Below are 26,642 nucleotides of genomic sequence, written 5' to 3'. Positions count from 1 at the left end.
CATCAATAAACTTGTCGGAGAAGTCAGAGGTGCCAGAATTCTGTACAGTGGAGACCTGCTAATTAACTGCAGAGACAGCGCCCAGCAAGGCAAAGCAATACGGATCAACAAAATTGACGGGATAAGAGTTCAGTGCAGCCTAATGGAGAACAAAAAGATCAGCAGGGGAGTCATTGGAGGAGTTCCTCTAAAAATTTCTGAAAAAGAGATTCTGGAAAACATAAGCGGTGCAAAAGTAAAAGAAGTAAAACGGTTAAAAACAACAAGAAACGGAGAAAGATCTGACAGTTTATCAGTGCTAATTAAATTTGAGGAAGAGCAATTACCAAGCAAAGTATTCATCGGTTACATAAGCTATAATGTCAAAATCTACAATCCTCCACCATTGAGATGTTTCAAATGCCAAAAATTCGGTCACATTGCAGCAGTTTGTAAAGGGAAACAGAGGTGTGGAAGGTGTGCAGGAGAACATGAGTACGGAAAATGTGGAAAAGAAGCTATAATAAAATGCTGTAATTGTGGTGGAGAACATACTGCTGCCTATCGCGGCTGTGAAGCAAGCAAAAGGTCTGAGGAAATTAAAAAAATGAAATTTGAGCTCGGAATAACCTACGCTGAAGCTGCAAAAGGATCCCATCTCAGTCAGAAAAACCCAAACCTACAGTTCAACACACGGCAAATTCCAAACCTCTAGAGAATCAAAAAATTGATGAAGACTCACTTATTGTTAAAAAGACAAATTTTGTTCTTTTCATGGTAGAAGTAATTAATTGTACTGCACAGACAACAAAAAAAACGGAAAAAATCAAAATAATAGTGAAGGCTGCAGAAAAATACCTGGACATTAAAGATTTGAACTGGGAGATGGTTGGAAGTATGATGGGAGGACCGATGGGACCATCAGAAACTGGCAGAGTTAAGATGACCTAGAGTAAATTAAAATTATATGGGCAAATGTGATTTAGTATTATGTTGGTTTAAGTTACACAGGTTTTTTTTTTTTTTTTTTTTTTTTTTTTTTTTTTTTTTTTTTTTTTTTTTTTTTTTTTTTTTTTTTGGGTGAATCGTTTTCTGTTTTCTTGCTTTACTCCATATCAGTTGGTGGCGGTAATGCACAATTCACAAGCCTGCCAACCGCCATAAAACCCCATAAGAAGAAGAAGAAAGTAGGAACAAATTAGGAAAACACATGCAAAGCACTGTGGGTGTGTATGCGGTAACAGGACACCAGATGGCGCTAATTCTCCTATTCTGTTTTCGGGCCCAGAGAGAGAGAAGCAGCAGCAGCGATCGACCCCAGGCTGTGTGCTGTACTGCGGGTACAACAACAACATCCTCGGCAAGGTGTCTGATGCGGATCTCTCTGCCCTTCATCCGTAAGTACATGTTTAATGCGTTGTGTCTCCACTATTCGATACAGTAGTAAGTGTATGTTTCTACGGCTGAGGCGTGTTTATGTGAAGAAAATGCCGGAGAGCGTTAGAAGGTGGCCAGATGTTGCTCCTGTCCGACCCGCGGAGCTAGCTTATGTTAGCCTGCTAGCAACGGTCACTGAGGAGGGAAATCTGTCTCCCTAACACTGAGGACTGTCATATACCTGCTTAGAATCACGCGCTTCTTAGTTCCTCTCGGTGGTTTTCCTTCTGTTTTTGGTGAATCGGCACAAACCTCTTTTTTATTTCGGCTTGATCGCAACTGACAGATAATATAAGTATGTATAACATGTTAATGAAGAGCTCAGCTGTCAGTCATGGCTAGCTGACGGCTATTCAGTTTAGTTTACTCCACAATCACTCATTCTAAGGATGATGCTGCGTGTTTGTGTGTGCAGGAGGATGAATCTGTCTTTAAAATATGGACATAATGTCTGAACTGATCTGTTATTCATTGCTGAGGTTATGAATGTTTGAACTCTGGCCAACATCAGTGCTCCACCCAACAGCACATCTCATGCTTATTTGGCTGAATGACACCGTTTGCTTGTGTCCTCCTCTGTTTTGCATTATTCATGCCCCCCTGTGGGGTAAAGAAACCGACATGAAGAGAGGATGGATGTTTTTGGGGTGATGGCTCTGTGGGAGAGGAGCATTAGAGGAGGAGAACCTGCAGACTTGCTTAGACAAGTTTTATTGTCATTTTGTATACACAGAGTGTGTACCAAACAAAATTTTGTGTAGTACAGCTTTTCAGAAAATAAATTAACATTTCCATTCCATAAAGTGCATCAGTGATTAAATGGAAACAGTGTGGGAGAAAAAAAAACATGGTGCAAAAAATGCATTGATATTAAAGTTCAGAGCCTTAATATATATGGTGCAATTATCCAGTATTTGTGGTTTGGTGTTATGACTGTGATGCAGAATATGTGACATGATTTAGAGTTTCTATAGAGTTACTTTTTTTTTTTTTAGAGTTTTTTCAGCAGTTCAGCAGGCTGATGGCAGTAGGGAAGAAACTGTTGCAGAATCTGTTGGATCTGCATTGAATGCTGCGAAGCTGCTTTTCAGAGGGAGAACAGTCCATGGTGGGGGTGTAAGGAGTCATTGATTATGTAATGGGGTCAGGACACGCTGCGCTGGGAGGAAACGTCTTTTATGGAGGGAAGAGGAGCCCAGATGATCTTCTTTGCTGTTCTCACCCCTCTTCTCACCTGCAGCCTCCACACAGTGAGACAGCTGGTCAGAACACTCTCTATGATGCTTCTGTAGAAGGTGGTGAGGATGGGTGGGGGCAGGTGGGCTCTCCTCATCCTCCACAGGAAGTACATGCGCTTCTGTGCCCTTTTGATCAGTGAGGTGTTGTTTACAGTCCAGGTGAGGATGTCTGTGATGTTCACCCCCAGGAATTTGGTGCTGCTGCATTACAGAGAAACTCCTAAGCAAGGCAGAATAACGTCTGTTATGGAAGTCTGCAGGGCGCTGAGGCGTAAAACTCCAATGTCAGAGTTGTTTTTCATGGTGTGTGTCTGTTTATTGCCCAGAGGGTCACTCAGTAACTGGAAGTTTCCTGTTTGATTTGTCCTTTTTTTTTTTTTTTTTTTTTTTTTTTACCAGATGAAAATCAAACAGTTCTTTCATTCACAGGGTGTTGTCTCTTATTAAAATATACAAGGTTCCTGAATCATAAGTGGTCACAGCGTGTTATGTGCTCTCGTCTCCCTTTAGATGAAAACCAGGACAGCTCTGTTCCTCTGAGATGGGCTTTAATTAACCTGGATCTGTATGTTGCTTGAGATTTGGGATTGTTTTCCTATAGTGCCATGGCTTAATCATGCTTTCTATTTGCTTGTTTGTCTTCACCTTCCTTAGTAGTTCACCTGCTGTTACCACTTAATTCACACTTTCATTTAGAGGTTGTTTTTTTTTTTTTATTGAAAAGTGAATTCAGCAAATAACCAGTGCCAGTTTAAACTGCAGCTTTGGTCTGAAATCTGTGTTCGGATCAGCGTGTTAAAGTCCAACTGTTGTTGCTGCTAAAGGCTTAAAGTGGTTCATCAAGTTATGTCAGTCTCCACTGTTGCTGAGTCAACTGTAAACATAAGCAAGGAGGGTAAAATGGAAAAAAAAGCCTGCTATTGCTCAATACTGACTTGCACTTTAGACCTATTTTCCTCTTTGTTCACCTGCCTGTTTTTGCTCCAGATTAGCGTCATCTTTGACGTTTAAGTGTTTAATGCCGCGAAGTTCAGAAGAGTCTGGAAATTTACATCAAGAGTAACAGCCCTGATTATCAAAAGCGAATGTCTGAATAATTAACATAATACCTCATTTTTATTTTAAAACCATACTGTTGTTTGTCTAACTTCATGATCTTTTTGGGTTTAGATTCACTAAAGAAATCAGAAGCAAATGATTCAGAAAATTCAGAGATTCTATTTTGTCTTTAGATCCTCCTGCATTACAAACTGAGGTTTAAAGCACCAAACAAAACAATTTTTTCTTTGCTGCTACAAAAATAAATAAAAGTATGATGGATCACATATTTTGCTTTCAATAACCTTTATTTAATGTGGAATAATCCAGACCAGATTAGTCAATTTATTTATTTTAAAATTGAACTAATTCAAGTTACAGTACTCCAAATGTCCCCAAGAAACTCAGAATTAGCAGTTTAGGACATTACTGAATTTATCTGAATAAAAACAAAAAACAAAATTTCACTCCTTTACAGAAGAGATGTATTTATAATGAAATTAAATGAGGCACAGACGTTATTTATCAGATGATAAATAGCGTCTGAAGGCAGCTGTTTCCTTTGTATTTCACTTAAGGCCATCAGAGTTTCTGCATGTCAAGTGAATACATTGTTTACTTTCAGATGCATTAATTATGCCTGAGTGAGATGCATGACAGCTTTTTATATTTGACCTAATGGTATAAATGCATGAATAAATCCAATCATTTCCCACTCTTTAAAACAAAGGTTAGTTAAAAACAAACAAATAAACAAACAAAAAAAAAAGGACCAGATTATTCCCTTGGAGGAAATGCCCAGTGAGCTTTATTCATCTGAGCATGTAGATGTTTTCCTATTTCATAATAAATCACACTGCATGTTTCTGACTGTAAATAAGATCTTTCTAGTTAGTAGTTCTCATCAGCTTAAATGGTTTAAATTTTTACAATCTGCTCCAAAACTAATTTAAAGCAACAAACGTTACATAATTTTAAACTAAAAAGAAAGACAAATGCATAACGAGGATGGAAATATTTTCCAAAAAGTTTCAACCTCATGACAGGAAAAGTAGAACTAAAGAAAATACCACTAGTATTTTAGTGTAGTTTGTTGTGATAATTCAATAGATGTTTTTCATAAATAAAATAAAATGGCTCAACCTTCCTTTTCTTGTTACATCTCACTAGAAATATGATACTTTCTATAGAAAGTACTGAAGAGCCCATGTGGCCGATTGAAGCAGCTGCAGAGCTGCAGACTGCGGACCCCTGACCTGAGCTAGAAGGATGTGGCATCACAGGTCATCACAGATGGTGTAAAGAAATGCTTTATCTGTCCAACATTTATATGGCAGCTCGGGAATGAGGAAAAACTTGTTTTCTGAGTTTTTTTTCTCGCCTTCTCTTTAAATAGACCGCAACCCTGTTAGTAATTTTGAACCTTTATTTCAACTCGGTTTGTTTAGTTTTGTTTTTGTCGTCCCTGCAGCCTTAAAGAGGGGCTTCCATGACTGCCGTCACTGACGCTCCAGCTGCTGAAGCCAATGGATCATGGTAGGGACTTCCTGATTTATTTTACTAGATGTATGGTGGATAAAGTCTCAGAACAATCGTGAGCTCAGAACAGTGAAAGTTGTTCTATAATTTGTGAAATCTGACTTTCCAGCTCTTTAAATGTCTTATTATTCTCCCAACTCAACTGATTTCAACTTTCGGTCCTCAGGTCTGTTTGAGATGGAGGGCAGCGCAATGTCACAAGTTGGCGTGGATGGCTTTGAGCTCTGTGACAATATATCAGACTCCGAAGCCCTCACAGCTCAAACTCGAAACCTCAATCAGACGCTTGCACAAACGCTCCCGATTCCCCAAAATGAGGAGGCAGGATCATGTTGCCCCATCCAGAAAACCCCTCTGGACAACAGCAGGGAGGAGGAAACGGGAAAAGAGGAACACTCAGAAGAAAGCAGAGATGTGGATGAGGAAGAGGATGTTGATGAAATGATGAAGGAAGAAGAAGAGGAGGAATCGGAGGCATCAAGTTCACTGATATGTTGCCAGTCGCCAGATACTCCAATGACTGATTCCTCATATTCAGAGACAGGTAGGGAACGTATTTCTGCTCAAACATCCTCGATGGTCCTCCTTCACACCAAGGATTAGTTTCAATCTGTCTCGTTTTATGATTTTTAAGGCAAGTAGTTATCTGTACAAGCAGAAAACACAGACCAGCATTAAGTTAAAATATATAAATGAAATGGAAAACAGTAGATTAAAAAAAGCTTTGGAGCTGTCAATGTTCCTCCTATATTCCTATTTAAAAATATAAAAAGATACGTGTTCTGTTAGATTAATAAATTGTTGGATTATCATATGAGTTCGATGACTACAACAGCTCTTCTAGCATAATAGATTCTAAACAGGGTAAATAAATCGCAGCTTTTATTTTCCTTAGAAAAATACAAATTAGATCAGGAAATTGACAACAAAAGCAAATCATTTACTGATGGATGAAGTTTAGCTGTAAGCCTAAAATGTTCCTTTAAAATACATTTATTATTATATAAAGCAACATTGCATCATTTTTGACTCAATCTGAGATACATTAAATGATTTTTCAGGTCAATATAAAGCACTTGTTGGTGTGTATTGATGCTGCATGCAGCCTGTGTAACCAGAGAGGGTCAGATCTGTCACTGACTGAGTCATGTGACCCTCGGCGTTGCTTCACAGCAGTCTGAGCTCCCTTTAAATTTTAGAGCTAACTAAGTTAAAGGTTATTCTGGTGAAGATTCTCAGTCATACAGATTATAGTCACTGCAAAAAAGTTAAAAAACAAACTACTGGACTTTGTTTCCAAAGGTTTCTAAAGGTTATTCTTAAGCATCAAAACACATATGACACACAGAGGTCATTTGCAGTTTTAGTAGGTTTCCAATACATATTGTTACATTTGTGCAGTGTACGGTGCTAGTTGCTTTCAGTGATGCTAATCCTGAATATAAATATATATATATATATATATATATATAAATCCTGAATATAAATATATATATATATATATATATATATATATATATATATATATATATACACACATATATATATATATACACACATATATACCGTGTATATATAAATAAATAAAATAAATATAAGTCAAGTCTGTCTAAGTGTATAGCTCTTGTGCCTCTAGTGGCTAAAAGTTAAGGTGCTACTTTAAGTTATGTGATGCATGATTATTAAAGATTTTTTTTTTATAATCTTTATTTTATTTTTTTAAACTTTTTCTTCTGCCTCTATTCTATCCTCCATAAAAGCTCTGCTTCTTAGCAGGTGTGTGCTGCATTCTTGTACTTTTATAACAGGAACTACCTCACTGTAGTACCGCCATTCTCCACTAGAGGGCAAGGGACTATAAGGATTCAACAAAGCAAGCTTTGAATGAAAGTACAAACTTTTAATATGGGTTAATTTTAGCAGTATGTGATAGAGAACGTTCCTGGAGACACAACTGTGTCAACTAAAGTTTTTTATGGTAATAACATTTTTGCATAGGAGGACAGCTCTCCACTAGCTGCTGTATAGAAATTCAGCTCTGATCTCATTTTAAGCATAACTTTTATTACTTATCTGCTTTAAAACATACAATGTATTTTCCTCTTTGGTAATGCTGCTTACAAAATACACTATTTGTTGCCTGTTTGATGTTGTTGGTGATTAAATTTTCTTTCCACTTCCTGCTCTAAGCCAGCTACTCTCTGGTTTCCTTTATTGGTGCTTGTTCCATGTTGACGGCTTCCTGTCTTTGCCTTTGCAGGCAGTCTGTTGGAGACTCCATATCCTTTCAGCCCTGGGACCAGTCCAGAACCTACATCTCCCGTCATTCCACTCATCATTCCAGACTCCTTTGAACTGCATCAAAGCTGTACTGAAGTCATTTCTAGTACCACCAAGTCTGGGTTGGTCCACTGCAGAACAGAGGCTACAGCAGTAGGCTTATCTTCAAACATTATGACCTCAGGCATACAGCCTGACAGCTCTTCTATTGGCAACACAACAGCCTCTGATACAATATTAAAGGACTCTTTTTCAGAACAGCTTACCTCTCCTGAGGAGCCTGTCTCCAGCTGTGGGCCCACAGGACCTTTGTGCTTAGGTGGGCTTGACACTTCTACGGACTCTGCCTCTCAGATTGTATCAGCAGACACCTCAGCCGTCACTACAGGCAGTAAAAGCACGGCTACAGAGTTCACTTCAAGCTTATTATCTGATTCCTCACATCAGAACGAGTTTATCTCCACCACAGTCCCTGATTCCTCTTTAGTCTCAACCTGCTCAACAGGATCTATTTTAGGCCCAACTTTCCTGGAGTCTCTAGAGGAGCTGGCAGAAAGAAATGATGGCCGCCTTCCACATTACCTTCACCAGGTAATCTGTCTTCTCCTGGATATATTTTAAACCCCCTAAACTGTCAGTTCCCCTTTAATCACACCTTCCCATGATTCCATGCTTTCCTTCTGACATTCTCATCTATTCAGCCATTTTCTTTTTTTTAAAGAGCTTTTGCTTATTTTGAGCTCTTAAGCACTGCTGCATTTTTTACCCTCAGGCAGGGGTGTTCACTTATTTTCTGCTGCTTCACGATCAGAAGCCAAATGCACACATTAAAAATCCCATGCCATGTTTGCCCTCAGGTTCTCCATGATAGTTTCACTCTCACTCACAAGCCTGCGTGACTGAACTCGTACGTTCTGAGGCGTGTTAATGTCAGTTTGACAACGCACTTCAGCAGGCGCACCTGTTCTTCTAATGGGAACCTGCTGTGTCTGAGCAGTAGCACAAAAAACTGCAGGCAGGAAGGAAACTGACAGCCATTTTGGGTTGAACTTGTCAGCCAAATCTTGGCTGTGGCAATTTTGGGCGACCAGGAATAAAAAATAAGCCGTTATTGATGCCTTTGGTTTCTTCATAGCTTTTTAAAGATGGTTATAGAATTACTACAATTGTGATAGTATGTAAATAATACTCAATTTTTTCTTCTGTTTTTCAAATCAAAATCAAATCAAAGTTTTATATAGCACTTTACAAAAAACACCAGGAAGACCAAAGTGCTTCACAGAAAGATAAAACATAAAAAACAAACAAGCAAAAAAAAAACAAAACTAAGCATAAAACAATGTGTCATAAGTATTAAATGCCAGTTTAAAAAATGAGTCTTTAATCTGGACTTAAAAAGGTGCAGATCAGTGAGGACCTGCAGACCGAGGAGCAGGTTGTTCCACAGTTTAGATGCGGTAAACACAAAGAAAGGATCTCCCCTCTGTTTATACCGGGACCTAGGGACATCCAGAACCATTTGATCAGCAGAACTCTGCTGTTTCTGAATTTAAGGGGTGAAAAAGTGCAGGTTTCACCTTCAAAATTTATGGAAACTTGTTTTCTTTAAGGGCGGCAATCACATTTAAAAAAAAATCTTTCAACACATTTAAAAATCCTAATCAGAATCAGAAATACTTTAATAATCCCAGAGGGAAATTACTTTTGTTACATGCTCCAGTTACAGTTTTATATAAAATATACACACATCCAACTATACAATATCATAAAGATAAAAAAAAGAATAAAAAGAGATAAAATATATACACATATAGCTCTTCTGTATATATATCTGTACGTATATCTCTGCATAAAAACTAAATCCAAATAAAGTGAAAATCCACGTAAAGTGATATTTTACACTAATCTCCCTTAATCAAAGCATTTAATTTTTGTTCAACGTTTTTTTTGCTAAATCAGGAAATATTCTTTTTAAATCTAAAGTTATATTTAACAGGTTCAGCACCAGCTCAAATTATATAATAAGAATAAGAGCAAAATGCTCCTGCAGATAGTATTTTGCAGAAAATGTCACAGATTGAGGGAAAAACACCAAACAGAAGTGAAAACAGTTCCTGGTTCCTGTAGAGTCCCTAGAAAGCCTTGCAGTCGTCACTGCCTTCCCTTCATTGGATATTGGAGAGCCTTATGTTTCCTCCTCCTCCCTCTTTGCTCTCTCACACACTGCTCTTGTTCTGTGATCAGCTGGGCTGAAGCCACGCTTGCTGAAAAGAGGTACAGGGTTTTTACAGGGTATATCACTTTTCTCTAATTATGCATATTTAAAACGCGAGTAAACAACAAGCTGTTGTATCATGTCCTTTAAAGTTTTTTCTTTTATTATAGACGCAAACGTTTTACTGTTGCTCTCTTGTCTCATATATCATTTTATTTCCTCTCTCCTGATGATTGTTACCAACTAAGATACTATACCAACTTTGTAACAAACTGATGAGATGAAACCATACCAGCCTTTTAAACTCTGTGTTCTTTGTTTCCCTTTAGATCGCTGAGACCTTTGTCCTTCAGAAAGACTGTATCCTTGCAAGCCTGTAGTTAAATCTCTGTGAATAATGGGGAATTCTTTTTTTTTTTTTACTTGATTATTCTTACATTCGATGTCAGTATAGCAGATATATAATGTTCAGAGTAATGCTTTTGCTGCAGTCCATGTGAGCTATGGGCTCTAGAAAGCCTAACTCTGTCATGTGCATGTTAACAGATGTGGAATGGCAGCAAAGAACATGATGTTTAATCAGAGGGAAAGACAGTGGGTGTGATCAGATGAATGCATGAGAGAAAAGTGAAAGCGAGCTTAGCTGCATGAATCTATAGAGAGTAAGTTAGTGAGAGAAAGCATTGAGCTGTGTCAAAGAAGGCTTGTGTTTTGGCTGCTCATATCCATAAACATGAGACTTCAGGCCTCTGCTGTATCTGTTATCTGGAGTCATTGTCAAAGTACAACTTAAAACCTTTAGAGCATCCAATTTCTCCATCTGTAAAGAACCAAATATGGTTAGAGCTATTTAACATGAAATTTAGCTATAGGTCTGTCCATTAATGTTTTATTTGTCGCCTGTGTGAACTGGACTATTTTAAAGATGTGGCATCTGCATGGAGATCTACTTGGACTCCTTCATTGCTGCTTTGATTTTCCATGAAATTACATTGCAGTCGATTGGGATTTAACATCACCTGCAGCTAAGTGTTGAATGAATGCAACATTCATTTCAGCTACATGTTCCCCTCCGATGTCATTCTTGATAGCAATTTGACTGAAGCTCATTAAGAATTCTAGATAAATTATAATAATCAACTAGGAATAAGAATAAGGCGAATGAGAGTTAACTGTATCATGTTGGAGTCAGTAGATTATCCTGCATTAAACCTCATTTTTCTAAAAGTTGCAAGGTAATTAGCTAAATTAAATCTAGTTAAATTAAAGCACTTTTTAACAAACAAAAGGTGAGATAATGAGTTAAGCCTAAAGTAATTCTGAATCACAAAGTGGATTATTACAAGCAAAATATATAAAGTAGATTTATTTTTACGTCTGAACGTGGTGGATTAGCCAGTTTGTTCAGGTTTGCCTTATGTTCTGCATATATGTTCATATCTTAACTACTGCTTATCAGACCAGAGAGCTTTACTGTTTCTCCAGCTAGAGCAGCTTTACCACCAGAGACTGTTGGAAAACCTGAATGCACTTCAACAGCAGTGGGGTAATGTGCAGCATGCTTCCCTTAGATGTACACAAACCTATGATAAGTTTTGAAAATACTTTAACATGTTTTTACTAGTGTGTAGGCAACATTTCATGTTCACTCCTTGAATTGATTATGCAGCATCAGACTTTATTAAACTCTTCTCTTCACAGTGAGTCAGTGTGGAGGAACATCCCCTGAGCTGGCAGCCTCCCAGCTGGACTCACTGAAGCACCTGTGCCAGACGCATACCAGGTAAACCTGCAGGTTTTTATGGATTTAGAGGAACTGAGATCAGGAGTGTAGAAAATGTGGCCTAGGACTGTTTACTGCAGTTTGAGTTTTCAATTCCGACTTCTGATCACGTTTAGAAATTGCATAAGTTGACCTGCCACATTTAAATTTTTTATCTTTTCCATTTGTTTAAGGTAAAATATTGTTTTGGATGCTGTTTTTGTCTTTTGTAACCACTGTATTTTTGGGCTCTTGTTTAATTTGTGTAGAAAATATGAGCATAAACAGCGAATTTATGCGGAAACAAATTTTTCGAAGCACCTTGCTTCAAGACTCGTCCCATTTGCAGCCTCAGTGTTGCACTCCTTCACGGGGGGTTAAAATAACTCACTCGCTTTAATGCTGACCCCAAAACACTCTTAGCAATGACAAAAAAAAGACATAAATTGTTATGTTTAGTCACATGAAAACATCTTTTTCTGTTTTTAGTTGCTTTGGTAGATTTCTCTAGCCCTTAAACCTGCCATAAAAATTTGTTTTTGAGAAATATGTTGGATTGGCGTCTAACCCTGGTTCTGAACAGTTCAGGTTTTGATGTTTATATTGAGGAAGTGTTGATGAAACAGATGGAGTTTGTTGTAAACTACAACAGGGAATGAAAGTAGTGAAAGCCCCTCTATAACACACACAGCTATGCCTTGTGTAAACTCTGTGTAATGATGTGCCTGCTTGTGTGTATGAGACGCTGACTACATAAATCCTGGAATGTGATGAGCAATAAAGTGATTGGTAAGCCATATGGCCCTTGGTCAGTGCTGCTGCTGCACTTTCAGACATTTGAGCTGCTGCACTGCTTAGGTTTCACACTCAGACACACACACACACACACACACACACACACACACACACACACACACACACACACACACACACACACACACACACACACACACACACACACACACACACACATACATGCGCAGCTATATGCAGTGAAGGCCATGTGTTGACTCTCATTGACTTCCATTGATTTTCAGTCATTTTCAACCCGTTCTATGCCCTAACCCTAAAACTTACTCTAAACCTAACCATTACCAATGCATACCTCACCCTAACCCTAACCCAATTGACACCTTAGTCCTAAACCTAACCATTAGCAAAATAGCTTGTGAGGATGTGCAAAATGACCTCATTTTGCAACAATTTATCCTCAATCTGATGGTGAAATTGGAAAATGGTCCTCACTCTGAGGGCTAGACAGTTGCACACACACACACACCGGCAGAATCCTGTTTCCTTGACTTGAATTCATTTTCTGGAGATTTTAACCATCACTATTGCTAATATAATCTATTTCTAACCTTAAAGTGATTTTTTTAATTTCATTTGATAATTTGATTGATTTAAATCGGCTTTCTTTCCCCACAAAATAACTCTCAGCCCCTGACCTCCCCTCAGAGCTTGGGAACAGACGCCCACACAGCCCACATGCTCACACACAGGTTTTATCAGCCAGGGAAATGTGTTCAGGCTAATATTAGATGAGGAGAGCAGAGGAGGGTCACACATCTTCTGCTTCTTCTTTCACTAAAACCAAGACTTGACCTTCTGCACGCTCAACCCACTAATCCTGTCTCTCATCTCTTTATAGACCAAGGACACGAGATGCTGAGGTAAGACATTTGCAGTTTGTATCATATGTGTCTGTTTATGTAAAAATATGTGTCTTTGGCTTACTGGCTACTAATTTCTTATTATTTAGAGTCAATTTTATTGTAATAAATTGTAATAAATGACTAAATCAAATCTGAACCGATGTGTTCAATGTGATTCAGGTTACTCTTCAGGACAACCTGAGACTGAAGTTTGACGGAGGTGTTTCACAGCTCTCATGTATCTCATGTAAGTTACGGCAGACATACCGAGAATCGTCTCATTTATGTTTTTGTTTTACGCATTTCATGCAAATGTGTTGTTTGGTTCTAAATTTTTAAATGAAACCACACATAATTGTTCCATTTTCTGTCACACATGTTGCTGCAAACATCGTTACAGTTGAGCATGAATATTCACACCGTGCGAATTTAGTCAGATTTTTTAAAACACTAACATCCTTTATTGAGATTTAATGTGAACACTGAGCAGTTCATTTCTGAGAGAATATCAGGTTGTTTAGCAGTCATTGACTAATACATCTGAAAAGGTCTGTGTTTAGATTTATTCAAACACTAGGTGGAAATAGCTTCAACTACACCTAGAAGTGCACTGACATTTCTTCCACGACACTGAGCTTGAGCCTCCTGCTCAAGCTCGGCGTCGTGACCAATAATGTTTCAAGTCACAGTTTCTCAGACTGATCTGGTTAATACTTAGATCGAAATCAACTATCAACTGAAACCACTTACCTCCACCACAGTTTCAAGTCAACACTTTGAACAAGTTTTCTGCAAGGCTGAAGAAGAAAAGCATCCCCATGACACTGCCACCAACACTTATGGTGTGATCAGTGTGATGCCTCTCTACCTCACACTGGGCCTGATCTTTAAAGAATTCAAATGAGAGGCACTAAAGTGTGCAGAGAAACAAGAGTGGGCATGTTTTTGATGATCTACAAATGTGTTGTGCATAAATGATAATATTTTCACACCGGTTTTGTGTGCTTTATTAAAATGAGCATATTACACGTCGCAGCTTGAGAGTGACTAGAAGAACGACGAAGTTTTATATAAAATAACGTACATAAGTATCTTAAAATGCTACAAACAAAGGTAAAAAAAAATTAAAATAACTTAAGTTATATCTAAATAAAACCTGGAATAGCTCCTTCTGATGAGAGAAGAAACCAGTCAGATTTACAGCAGGTTATGATTCTAAACAGCTGGATTTACATTCTCCAACTCCTCACAGCACCTGCTTGAGCCAAAATATTGCAAAAGAAGGTGGGCCATAATATTTGAATTAACCATATCTTCATCTCATGGAACTTGTTAAAGAACTGAGAAAAGTTCTTTTTCTTAGTTTTTTTTACCGCATTTACATTCAGTCATGGTGTTAGTCATGGTGTTGACTGCATAAAGAATGACTACATTCCCTATGCATGAATTTGTGCCAACTTTTCCCCCCGCTTACAATATTCTGCTTCTTTTACTTTGATAATTCAAATACGTTTACTTGTGCACAGTCTCGCTCTCCATCGTCTGTCATTGTATCAATGCCTCCTCTAAGGCAACAAGACAGGCTACTGCAGTAGTCCTTATCTGGAATTTTATAATTTTTTTGAAGTCTTGCCCAAGTATTATGTAACAGACTAGAAAATAACAGAAGCTAATACAAACTAAACTGTACTGACGCATTTTCAAAAATAAAAACACTAAAAACTAATTGAAACTAAAATATAATTGAAAATGAGAAGTCAAATCCAAATGAACATAAAAACCAATGAATGTGTTTATGAATGTTAAAACCATAAACCTTGCAGACAGGTGTGCCATCTAGAACTGGAATCCTGTAATTAGCTGAAGGCCCACACATTTAAAACCAGGCTTAGAGACGACGATCATGACAGCTAAGGGGCGCAGAGTTCACTGGATTTTATCTGAGGGGGAAAGAATAGAAGGACTGAATGCAACGTTTTTTGTTTGTTTTTTTCTCTCCGGTATATCTGTCATATCAAATCTCAATATTTTTGGGGGGAACTTTGTTGTTGTCAATGATATGAATAATTTGCATGAGGCTGAAACTAATAGAATTTCAATTATAAGCCACTGAAGTTACTGAAGAAAATAAAACCGTGAAAAATAAATGGAAGGTTGTGTCCATGTTTTTAATCGATATTTCTGTAATTTTTTTCCTAGAAGTTTTAGGTAACAGACAATCAGACGTTCATATGTACACATTACATGTGTAATGTGATCATATGTGCACAAGTTCTGTTGAATTATAAGCTACAGTGTTGGCATGTTTAAAATCTATATTAATGGAGCACATTCATATCAGGATGATATTAACAGTGTTCTCCGCTTCTTGTATACATGTATGGAAGCAATTGGGGATGAGTGGATGAATGTCTTTCCTGCTCTTTCATGCAGCCCTTCAGGTTAAAGGAGAGATGGAGGAGAGAGCTGAGGACTCCTCTTCTCCAACCACAACCTCTGCTTGTTTGCTTACAAGGCTCAGTCTGCCTGATACAGACGGGGAAGACCTGAATGGAAAATCAGAGGGGAGGGACACTTTTTATGGCTCTGATCTGACTCGATTGCAAGCTCGCAGCAGAGAGGTGGAAGGAGGGGAAGAAGACACCATTTCCACCGGGGGAAATGGGCTGCACCCCTCCACAGCTGGGGGAATGGATCGCTCCGATCCTGCAGAGCAGCAGGAGGAAGATTTAGGACTGTCAGGGGAAGGAGAGAGAAAGGTGGAGGAAGAGGACAAGAGCGAAGTAGAGGAGGCAGCAGAGGCTCTGGAGATGGAAGATGAGGGGACTGAGGATGATGGAGAGGACATGCAGAGCAAAGGAGACTCTCATTTATTGGAAGGAGCTCCCTCTGTGGAGACTCTGGTCAGTGGGGCAGAGTGGCAGCTGCACAGGGATACTTCTGCTAAGGAGAAGCTACATGTACAGCAGCAGACTCAGGTACATCTTTCTTTTATGAAACAAATTTAAATGAAGGCACATAAAGATTTACTGTGAAGCTAGTCTGTGTATTCCTCTTTTTATTGGGACTGATATTCTGTGAACCAAGCTGACATCGGTTAATGTTGCCTGTGAGGGACGGCTGCTTACATGTTTCCCAGAAACATGAGATGGGTCACTTTCTTGTTTTCTAACTGAACGTCTCTTACTGACCTAGAGAAGATCTGAAAGCCCTCAATCAGAAGGCTGCTACAACATTTCACTGCAGAGCAGATCAACAACGCTGAGTTAAGAGAAGCAGAGTGAACATATCTAAACAAATAGTGCAAAAAAATTTTCTTTATGAATACAGGAGGACACTGGAACCTACCTGAAGGAGCAGGAGGCACTCCCTTCCAAGGAGGCTGACATGGAGCGGCAACAACGATATGCAGAGGAGAGCGAGGAAGAAGAGGAGTACGATGGTGACTTTCTCAGGAGAACCCCTTCTTTGGACGACAAGGCAAAGCTCATCACCGTGGAAGAGGTTTGTTTGCATTCGTTTTTCTTTCACAGCATCATATGATTCTTTTAAAACACAGCAGAGCATGTTTATAAAATTAGCAGTTTATTGGATTATATCTGCCAGGATCCATCTTTCAAGCTGTAAAAAGAGACCCTTATGCTTTAAGCCAGCCATACCATTCCCTTTCCCTTACCATGACTCCTACTCTAAATTTTATTTCCCATGAAAAAATATGATATGCAAATTTAACTAAATTTTTTTTTAATTTAAGTTGACCATTTTCAAGAATCAGAACCAACATGTATCTGATTCAAACAAGTTTAGCTTTTGTTAGCTCTTGTTTTGATTCATAACAGACAGTTGGTCCCGTGTGGAAATTATTGTTTATTTGTTATTATTATTAAACTATTATTATTATTAGTTTTAAAATAGTAATTCAGAAAAGCTTTTTTTTTTGTTTGACTTTCTATTTAACAGGTGCTTCATACTGTGCCCCATAAGTGGGTTAAAAAGGATTTAAACTGCTGACTTATGTTATTATTATTACATACTATAAGCTGTGCTTAGACTCACTCTGATGCTCTTTGCTGAAATGGCCCCAAAGTTCATCTGCCATCAGAGTTTGCTCTCTTGTGAACGAGGAGTTCCTTGATCCAGTTGACATAAGTTTATTCAAGGGGAATCAGTGCCTGGTTGATAAAAAGGTCCACAGTTCAGAGTCTGTGTTCACAAAGAATCTAAACTAGCTGTTCATATCGTCCTTTAAGAAAAAAAACATAAGATTTCTTGAATTTGAAAATTTTACTTTGACTTTTACCTAAATAAAATAAAAACTTTTCACAAACCCTTAACAAAGCTCCTAAAAAGACAGATAAGTTTGTAGTATTGAGGAAGAGTTTTAGCGAGCCTGAGTGTGGAACTGTGATCCACAACCTAAACAGCACTAAAGCAGTGCAAAAGCAGTAATATTATGAATTACACCTATAGCTAAAACGTGCCCATGATTTGGATTATTACCAAATTTTATGAATCTTTCCTTGGCATAATGCGCATCTTTGGTTATTTCCCTAAAATAAATGTATAAGTTCAATAATGTTCTGCTCTCATCTTCTTCATTCACTCTGCTTTCTTCTTTGATCAGCAGATACTTCCAGCGAGCCATGGCTCCCCTTTCTTGTGTTTTGTATTTTTGTCTTCAGTATAATACGTCGGTATAATACTGCTTGTTCCACTAAATATCCACATCTCATGATAAAGAATCCTTTAAAAATTCCTGTGTCTGGATCATGGTGTGGATCCTGAAGAAAACTGAATGGAGTGTTACTTGGCATGAGGCACACCTCTGTTACAAATAATGTTCTGGCAATTTTTGTGCATCAATGGGTCCCAAGACATGAAAGTTATTCATGTCTATTTATCAAGAGTATGTACAGTATTAGGGGAGTGGCCTAGTGGTCTGGGCAAAGAGCTTGAAATCCTGAGGTTCAGAGTTCGAGCCCCACTCCCACAGACTGCCACTCTGGGTCTCTGAGCAAAGACCCTCAACTTCCAATTGCTCCCCGGGCGCCCTATGATGGCAGCCCACTGCTCCCATCAGTTCAGTCATTATTATTATTATTAGCAGGAACCGGTCCAGCTCAGGGCTGCTGGCCTCCTCCACAGAACCTTCCCCTCTTCTCTCCATTTCCTCCGCCTCTGATGAAGATGGTGGAGTTAGATCCGCCTCATTAGACCAAAAACTCTCTCTCAGATTGAACAGCATCCTGTAAAAACATTAAACACATACGAGGGGCGTTCAAAAGGTAATGCCCCTGACCCACTTCCAGATGTTTGATCGTCCTGAAATTTTGCATGTAATATTATTTAAATCTATAGATTAAATAGCAAATTACAGCTCTGAACTAATTGTGGTTTCTGATTTACAGATGTTCAAACTGAGTCAAGTCTGTGTTTTGGCATTTGAAAGGACACACACAACGGGAGACTTTTGATCAAATGAAAGTAACTTATAGTGATAATGTCCCATAATATAACCTTGTGAAACATTTTGCAAGGTCATATAACTGCCATCATCAACATTAGTTATTTCCATTTCATCAAAAGTCTTCCGTAGTGTGAGTCCTTTCACATAGAAAAAAACGGATCACTGCTCGACACTCAACAGGCTCCATTTCAGATTTTACTCAGTTCAAACACCTGTAAGTCAGAAACCGCAAATAGTTCAGAGCTGTAATTTGCTACTTAGTCTATAGAGATTTAAATAACCTCACATGCAAGCTTTCAACTGGATCAAACATCTGGAAGTGTGTCAGGGGCATCACTTATTTAACGCCCCTCGTATGTCAGAGTGTTTAACAAATCACTGGGATAACAGTGGAAAAGTGCACCAGTAATATATAGAACAGAGGAATTTCAATATTATTTACAGACTCTCAAACGCTCTCAATAATAAACAAGCAAAACAACTCAAAGGAAATAAATCTGCTCTACAGAAAGATGTAAAAGAGGCAAGGAATTATTTGCTGTATTGTACATGATGAGGTCATCATCCATTTCCCTAAACGGTCATCTATAAATTTCCGTTGGTGATGCCCTCTCTTCTCTGGCTTTTGATTGCAGTATTTCTCATTTCCCTGGCTATTGAATAAAAGCAGGGGAAAAGTTGCTTTGAGAGTCTGCCTCTTTGCAATTGGACTCCTATTTTCTTTTTCTTTTGTTAAGGTCAGTTCTGCTGTTTAACACACCCGGCTTTTTCTGTTGTGTGTCTCAGGTCTCCCCAGCCTCCGGACTTGTCTCAATCTTAAAAAAGCGAAGCGTATATGTGGACAGCCTGGAGTCTGCAGGTCCGGAGCCCGGACCTGAGAAACCCACCGCCAAAAGACGAGTCCGCTTCACAGTTCCTGATGATAGCTATGACCAGGGTACATAACAGGGTTACATTTACTTTAAATTAAACTCATAACAGTTTATTGGTTAATACAGGAACGCAGCATAGTGCATCGTTGTGATGGAGTTAATTGGACTTCAGTTTAATAATCTCGGATGTTAAAGGTATGGCGGAGGATTTTCGCAAATTTATGAAAAGACCAACTCTCTTCACTTAAAAAAAAAAAAAAAATGCACATGCTCAACCTGTACCTGCTCCTGAGAAAGCCCATTTCCAAGCACACTCCGTTTAAATGTTATTGTTTGCATCGCTCATACAAGCTTACTTTCCAAAAGAAGATTTGCAATATTTCCACTATGTCAGGTGAAAATGGGGACGAGCACTTGGGACACCTTACGTAAACATATCACCACAATGATTGACATTTAAGAGGACCACTTATTTGGATGATCCACCTGGAAAAAGAACATCCTCCATTATACCTTTAAAGTTTGCATAGAGTGTCTTTAAACATAGGCACGCCACACAGATTTTTTGAAAATATACCTCCTCATCTTCTTCCTTACAGTCTGTGATTATAGACCACTAGCTTGTGTTTTTTATGACATAGAACCCCTGAAACAGACTCTAAAGTTTGATGTTTTAACCTTGTAAAAATATGAAAGACTTTGAGGGGAATTAAAGCTTTTGCAGGGAAGAGGGAGAACAGTTTTACAGAAATCCTTGGACATTGTAAACAACTTAGCCAGTGGAGATAATAAAAAAGAAGCCAAGATTAATTTCTTAGTGTAGACTGAGTTTTAGCTACGTGTGATTTTATTCTCGTTTTGTTTGTTTTTCTCTACAGAGGTTGGTGGTGGAGACTCCTGCCTGCTCCTCTTCCTCCTTTGCCTGGTTACTGTAGTCATCAGTATCGGTGGAACTGCCCTGTATTGTGCTCTGGGTGATGCCCAGTCCTCGGTCTGTCAGGACTTCTCCAGAAATATAGACTTCTACATCCTCCAGATGCGTCGTGGGTTAGCTCAGCTGCAGCACTGGTATACCTCTGGGTTGTAGCAGAAGACGTGGAGCCTCTGCCATGTCGATTCCTGCTACTTCTCAGGACAAAGAGTGTTGAGGTAAAGGCTCCTCATGGGCACTAAAGAGCTTACTGCCATTTGTTGAATGGCTGAACGTCTGCTTTGGAGGCATTGGCGTTTTTTTTCAAGCCTGCAATATTAATTCTCTGTGAATACAATTCCAGTGCACTTTTAAAAGCATAGTTCAAACGTCTGTTTACAGGGAAAATTGCAAAACAAAAACTTCAAGATGTAACTTGTGATGTCTTAATTTTTTTGTACGACAGAATATCTGTTGGCTGCAAAATGTCTGTTTTTACAGAAGGAAAAAAAGTATTTGTGCACAACTTGGAGAAGCAAATACTGTACCTTCAAATGTGTCGGATAAAACATTGTCTTTACATGCAAACTACAGCTAAAGATGAAAATTGTACATCAGTGTCTAGTTCAGTGTCTGTTCACATGTGGGATAAAAACTCACTAAGGTTTTTATAATTGGTGCAACAGCAGCTGTTGCTTTTATGTAGATTTTTAAATAACAGGAACTGTACCCTGATAGACAGTAACTCTGCATCTATCTGCTACTTTGAATGAAATCACAAAGTCCTAAGTGTATCTTAAAATTTTAAGCAAATGTTTTGAGATTAATCATACACCTTGAAACATCTTTAAAATGAAAATTTGTAATTGTGAAAATATTTTATAATTTATTATCAGTGCACTGCTAATGATGTAAAATCATGTCCCATTTGTTAAAAAATGCTTATTTTAACTTCTGTATTGCATTTCCAAAGAGCATTTGCTTAAGGCTCCCCATAAATTACAGGACCTCTGTTAACTCTTTATGGGTTTCGTGTAGCATATTTAAAATGTAGAGAGAATTGTGCACATCTGTAAATGCTGTTAATCGATTATCACATTGCAAATATTACCGGTACTTTTTAAAATAATATTTTTAAAGATTTTGCAATATTTCTATAGACCTTTTTTTTTTTCCTGTTGGGCCTGAACATGGCCTCGAATAAGGTTCATCAGATACAAACTGTTCACATGGTCCAAACGTTTGCACATACCCCTTCCACAGAGAACTGAGGATCTGCTAAAGTATTTGTGTCAAATATGAAGCGTTTTTATTCATGAAAAATTAAAGAATATATTGTTCTCATCATTTTCTTGGTGTAGATAATCGATCCAGGACCACATGAAGCTCTATCTGCCTGTGTATGTTGATTCTTTCAGGGAATTCTGGGAAATAGTCAGCTAAGACAGCTAGTCTGTTCTGGTAGATTTTCCCAAAAATATTTTACAAGTGAGAATATCTTGCCCTCCCTTGGTCTTCCGTATACGGTATGTCATCAGCATAACAGATTTTTTTTAAATCACTTTATTTATTGTTTGTAAATCTCATTTTTGTCTCATTGAGTTAATTATATATACTAAATCCTTTTTGAACTCATTCTAAGATTGAAATGTGTTGTTGTCACAATGTACAAAGCTACCTTTGAAGTTGTGGAGGATGGAGTAACAAACACCAATGAGAATCCTCAAATCTCAGACAAAGTTCTTTGGCGGAGGGATTAAAGAGGACAAATGTCTGTAAAAGAGGGCATATATGAATGTTCCTCCTCAGTAAATCGTCACTAAAAGGGCTTATATCATTTTTTTTTTCAGGCTTACAACTCAAGATAGTTACATTCATTTCCATGGCCAAAATTAAGCTAGCCAAACACTGCTGAAAGTTGCCTTGTTAGAGTAATAGTGTTGATTTTCTATTAAATCTAGGAAAGATCACAATATTTATAGCAATCCCACAGTCTCTGTATTGAATTTCAGGTCACTATGGGAAGATTTATGCAGAATAAGGTTAAGAGAAATAATAGAGCTATGGGTTGGAGACCTAATAAACCGGCATCACATGAAGAGATTTAAAAGCACTCTGTTCTAACACATTGATAAATTACCACTTGTGACAAGAAAATGTATTTAAATAAATAAAATACTGACAACTTTCCGATTGGTAATATATGTTTAGATAGTGTAGGTGTTGCAATTTAAATTCAGGCATTTTCCATCCATATTTCATAATCAACTGATACGAAAGATATGTTTATCAGCCATATTGCATAGGCCTACTTGCAATCAATGAAGACCAAATAAAACAGCTAATTGTTAAACTTTCTCACAAGAGTGCTCACTCCATCCTTCTGTGCTGCCATTAAGAGACTACAGATCCATTGGATATAAATCTTGTCAAAGTGCGCTTTAATTGCTAAGACTACATCGTCATCTACATACAGTAGTGCCTTCCTGTCTCCAACTGCCCGACTTTTCTGTCAGAAAAGTGCTTGTGGAAATGATTTACCTGCTTTGAAAGCAGAAGAACTTTTCTGTTTTCCCAATTAGAATATGTTCAAGTTTTCCGGTTCCCATGTATGATGATATAGGTCCTTTTAGGAAAAAAAACAGCATTATGTCTTTCTCCTGTTGTTTCACACAAATACCTCCTGATTTGTTTGAGATGAGGATTTTCCTGGACTTAAAGAGTTGAGGATGCATTGATAATTTCATTTGCACTTGTCAGCTGGCTGGTTCAGATGGCGATCACAAAAAAACATTTATTGAACTTTTCAGATTATTTGTAATTATTTATGATGCCAGGGTATACTTTTAAGTGGTTTTAAAAAGGCAGATCAATCTTTTACTTTGTGTTTTTTTTTTTCTCCTCAGTTACCTGGTTTAGTTTATTTTATATATTAACTTTGTTCTTGTAAGAACTTTGTTGATCCTTCTGGGCCGTTATAATTCTTCTGTCCAGATTTTCTTGTGACTTGTACCCTGTGAGTTTCTGCCAATGCTGTCTTTATCTTTTTTTGCATGAAATTTGTGAAACTATTCAAATGTCTTTGATTACATCTGAAAGTGTTGTACCTGTTTTTACTTCCTTATTATAACTTTTCAGGCCAACATAAAAAAGAACCAGATGAATGGTAAATGCTTTTCACGCTTTACTTCTACCCAGTCTGATGAAAAAAAAGAAAAAGATAATTTTAATAATTCTGACATTTGTTCCTTAGTTGCAAATTATTTTTTTTTCATACAAATCTTCCTCATCATGTCTCATTAAAATCAGTTTTGTTTCGGAGCCTGTGTTGCATTTTTTTTCTTCAGATGTTTATTGTTTATTTGACGTGGACGGAATGTAACTGAGTTTATATTAACCTGTTTCACATGTTCATCCAGCAATACAATTTTTTACCTACTACCTTAAAAAAACTCCAGTCAGCTTCATTTAAATTTAAAGTGAATATATAATGGGATATGGGGCGATGTAAAACAACAAAGGAAAGATTTGTACGGTATTTTTTTTTTGAAGCAGAGCTAGCCAGAGCCCAACAGTTTATTTATTTATTTTTAATCTTAATGACTTATTTCCATTTATGTAATCCCAAAAGCCTGCTTCAGCATAGCTGCAAAACCTGGAAGAAATCTCAGCCACCCAGAATAAGCTGTAAACAATAGATTAAATAACAAAACTTCTCTTGTCTGTTTTCAACTTTGGTGTCTTCTAAAATATAAATCATCAAATGATTTGCAAATATTAGAGAAAGTGATGTGATGTTTAATTCTAATAAGATTGGTGTTTATCATAATCTACTCAAAGGTGTGTTGGTGAAATATATAAGAAATAAAAAAAAATTCTTTATTGACATACTGCTTGAATATTTTTTTCATTTTAAAATGGTTTTAGGTGTACTTTAGAAAAGTGCAAAGCTAGATATCAAAATAACCTTGTTAAGTAAGCTGTTGTTTGTAATTAGTATTTGGTGTAATAAAAGAAAAAAAAGCAGCATTGACTTTGAAAACACTTTTAATCAAAACGTTTGCAAGCAAATGCACTGAGCTCGATTAAAGAACTATATTTGAAGTTTAAGCCATAGCTAACATGCACCAATTAGACATAAAAGACGTCAGTGTAATCAAATTTATTTAGACTCTGAGAAAATGCATCAGCCTTAAAGACTCTCTAACGAGGAAGCCAAGGGTTGAAAGAAACGGTTATAAGGATCACCTTCTCCCTCTGACTTCATAAAAACATATTCACTAAGAGGTGGGCCAAGTGGGTTAAATACGCTGGTCTTGAACAGACAGAAGTATGGAATGGATGACCATGCAACGCCTGTTATTTCATTTATGTTCTGTAGCATCTAAGGATCAATATATTTATGTATTTCTCATACTTATTTAAAAACTTCCTGGTATATAATTCATTCCTGCTTTTTCAGGTGGACTTATCTTTCCCTGTTTGTTCAAATTGTTAGATGTAATTTACGTAACTCTGTATATTTTGTCTATAATTTTATACATAAAAAATAATTGTGAGTGGCGGTAGTAACATTGTATGTTCCCTGAAAGTAATTATCACTATATTGAAATGCTCTTACAAGATAAAAATAAAAAAAATAGTTATAGGAAACATTTGCTGCAGCCTGTGTTACAGCGTCATTATAACACAAGTATAAACTGGTAGGGGTTTGCTTTTCATACAAACATGTATGTTTCACAAGCAAATACATTTGATGAAATCTTATAGGGTTTCCCTGGTTAAGAGCTAGACAGTGCATGTTTTTTTTTTCTTTTATTTTTTATTATTTTTTTTTATTATTTCCATCCAGAGGCCATACAACATACTTGTTTCTACCTGTACTGCTCCTGGATTAGTTTTATTTTTGTCTTCTCAATGTTGCACCAGATGGCACACTTGATGCCCCCTGTCTGTCTCATTTAGGTTTCTTCTGTCAAAGGGAGTCCTTCCTCCCTATTATAGAATAAAAATGTATAAAACAATTTTTTTTTATCATATATAAATCGAATTGGTTTCTATTGTAAAGTGCTGTTAGTTGATGTTTTAAAATCTGACATTTATTTATTTATATACTGGGGTTATGAAAAGAGAATTTGGATATATTATTATTATTATTATTATTATAAACATGTATCTAAAATGGCGCAGTATAATTTATACCTTAGTTCTTAATAATGTGATGCATTATTTTCAATGTTATAATTCAAAAACTAAAAAGATTTAGGCGCGTGTACGTACGGGTCTGCGTACGCGTGACGTAATGACGTCGTGCTACGGATGTAAACACGACTCGGTCCACATGGAAGGAAAAGCAGGGATGATGCCAACCGTGGAGCGGTTTGTCAGTCCAGGGAAAGGGAACGGCCTGCGGGCCACAGCCGGGATAAGCAGAGGGCAGCTGGTGAGCTGGGCTGAGCCGCTGGCCTGCTGCGTGTCCAACAAACGAGCCAGAGAGGTTTGCCACCACTGCTTCTCACGGTAAGACGAGTCCAAACTGTCACTATCCTCTACTGCTAAACTAGTCACTTTTTTCTTTAACGCTCTTGTTAAGGAAATATTTGTTACTCTTCGTTAACAAACAAATGATCTGTCTACGCATTGTGATTAAAGAGTATAGTTTTTGTTGCAGTGGTTTAAAATAATGTATCTTAATTAACACACCTGATTTTAAATTGCGGCTTCCTGTTCGGCATGCTTCAGGGACAGTGTGCTGCATAAGCCTGATAACTACTGTTTATTCACATTCAGTTGATTATTGGTTACCGACTGGAAACCCTATTGTATTTCTTTAACTGGTCAGCAGATGGCGCCATTGCTTCTTGGTGAAAACTGCTGTTCTAAAGCAGTCAGTCAGACGTGACGTTTGCGTGAATTTTGCAAAGCAATCATCAGTTAAGCAATTACTGATATATGTACTGGGGTCTGTGGGAGCAAATTGTTACCATATTTTAAATGAATAAGCATTTTCAGAAATGCTTTTTCATTTTAAGAATGTGGCTGCATTGTTTGACTCATAAATTAAATTAGTAATCAATAATTCTATTCGCATTTTAATTTTCTTCTTCAAGACTGCTAATCTTAATTAAAATGAAAAAGAAAAAGACATTTGAGATTTATTTTTCTAAATGTACTCCAGCAAATACATACCAAAATTCAATTTGAAATGAAAATGTTTTCTCTTTGATTATGGCATAAAATGTGCAGTCTT

General features: G+C 37.5%; 2 protein-coding genes across 2 annotated transcripts in view; both read left to right on the top strand.

Annotated features, from left to right (window-relative positions):
- Nucleotides 1-1,267: 1,267 nt before the first annotated feature.
- Nucleotides 1,268-21,324, top strand: LOC119789632 (consortin-like). Its single transcript, XM_038294608.1, has 13 exons — nt 1,268-1,376; nt 5,164-5,228; nt 5,398-5,775; nt 7,492-8,102; nt 10,056-10,086; nt 11,186-11,272; nt 11,428-11,509; nt 13,140-13,161; nt 13,324-13,390; nt 15,577-16,121; nt 16,474-16,647; nt 19,397-19,547; nt 20,361-21,324. The coding sequence occupies exons 2-13, from the start codon at nt 5,219-5,221 to the stop codon at nt 20,567-20,569; spliced, it is 2,367 nt and encodes a 788-aa protein (XP_038150536.1). The 5' UTR covers nt 1,268-1,376; nt 5,164-5,218; the 3' UTR covers nt 20,570-21,324.
- A 4,370-nt stretch (nt 21,325-25,694) lies between these two features.
- smyd3 (SET and MYND domain containing 3) overlaps nt 25,695-26,642 on the top strand; it is a 112,704-nt gene continuing 111,756 nt past the window's right edge. Inside the window, exon 1 of the mRNA XM_038294637.1 lies at nt 25,695-25,912. Within this exon, the coding sequence (XP_038150565.1) occupies nt 25,695-25,912 (218 nt within the window). The remainder of the gene's footprint in view (nt 25,913-26,642) is intronic.

This window comes from Cyprinodon tularosa, unplaced genomic scaffold, assembly GCF_016077235.1.
Source record: "Cyprinodon tularosa strain WSP-4 unplaced genomic scaffold, ASM1607723v1 ctg342, whole genome shotgun sequence".
NCBI lineage: Eukaryota > Metazoa > Chordata > Actinopteri > Cyprinodontiformes > Cyprinodontidae > Cyprinodon > Cyprinodon tularosa.
This window is presented reverse-complemented; position numbering and strand designations above follow the sequence as displayed.

Excerpts from the sequence above, each read along its gene's own strand:
- LOC119789632 (XM_038294608.1), top strand. Across the intron at positions 11,273-11,427 it reads TGCACTTCAACAGCAGTGGG|TGAGTCAGTGTGGAGGAACA; the intron begins GTAATGTGCAGC and ends TTCTCTTCACAG. Across the intron at positions 13,391-15,576 it reads ACAGCTCTCATGTATCTCAT|CCCTTCAGGTTAAAGGAGAG; the intron begins GTAAGTTACGGC and ends TCTTTCATGCAG.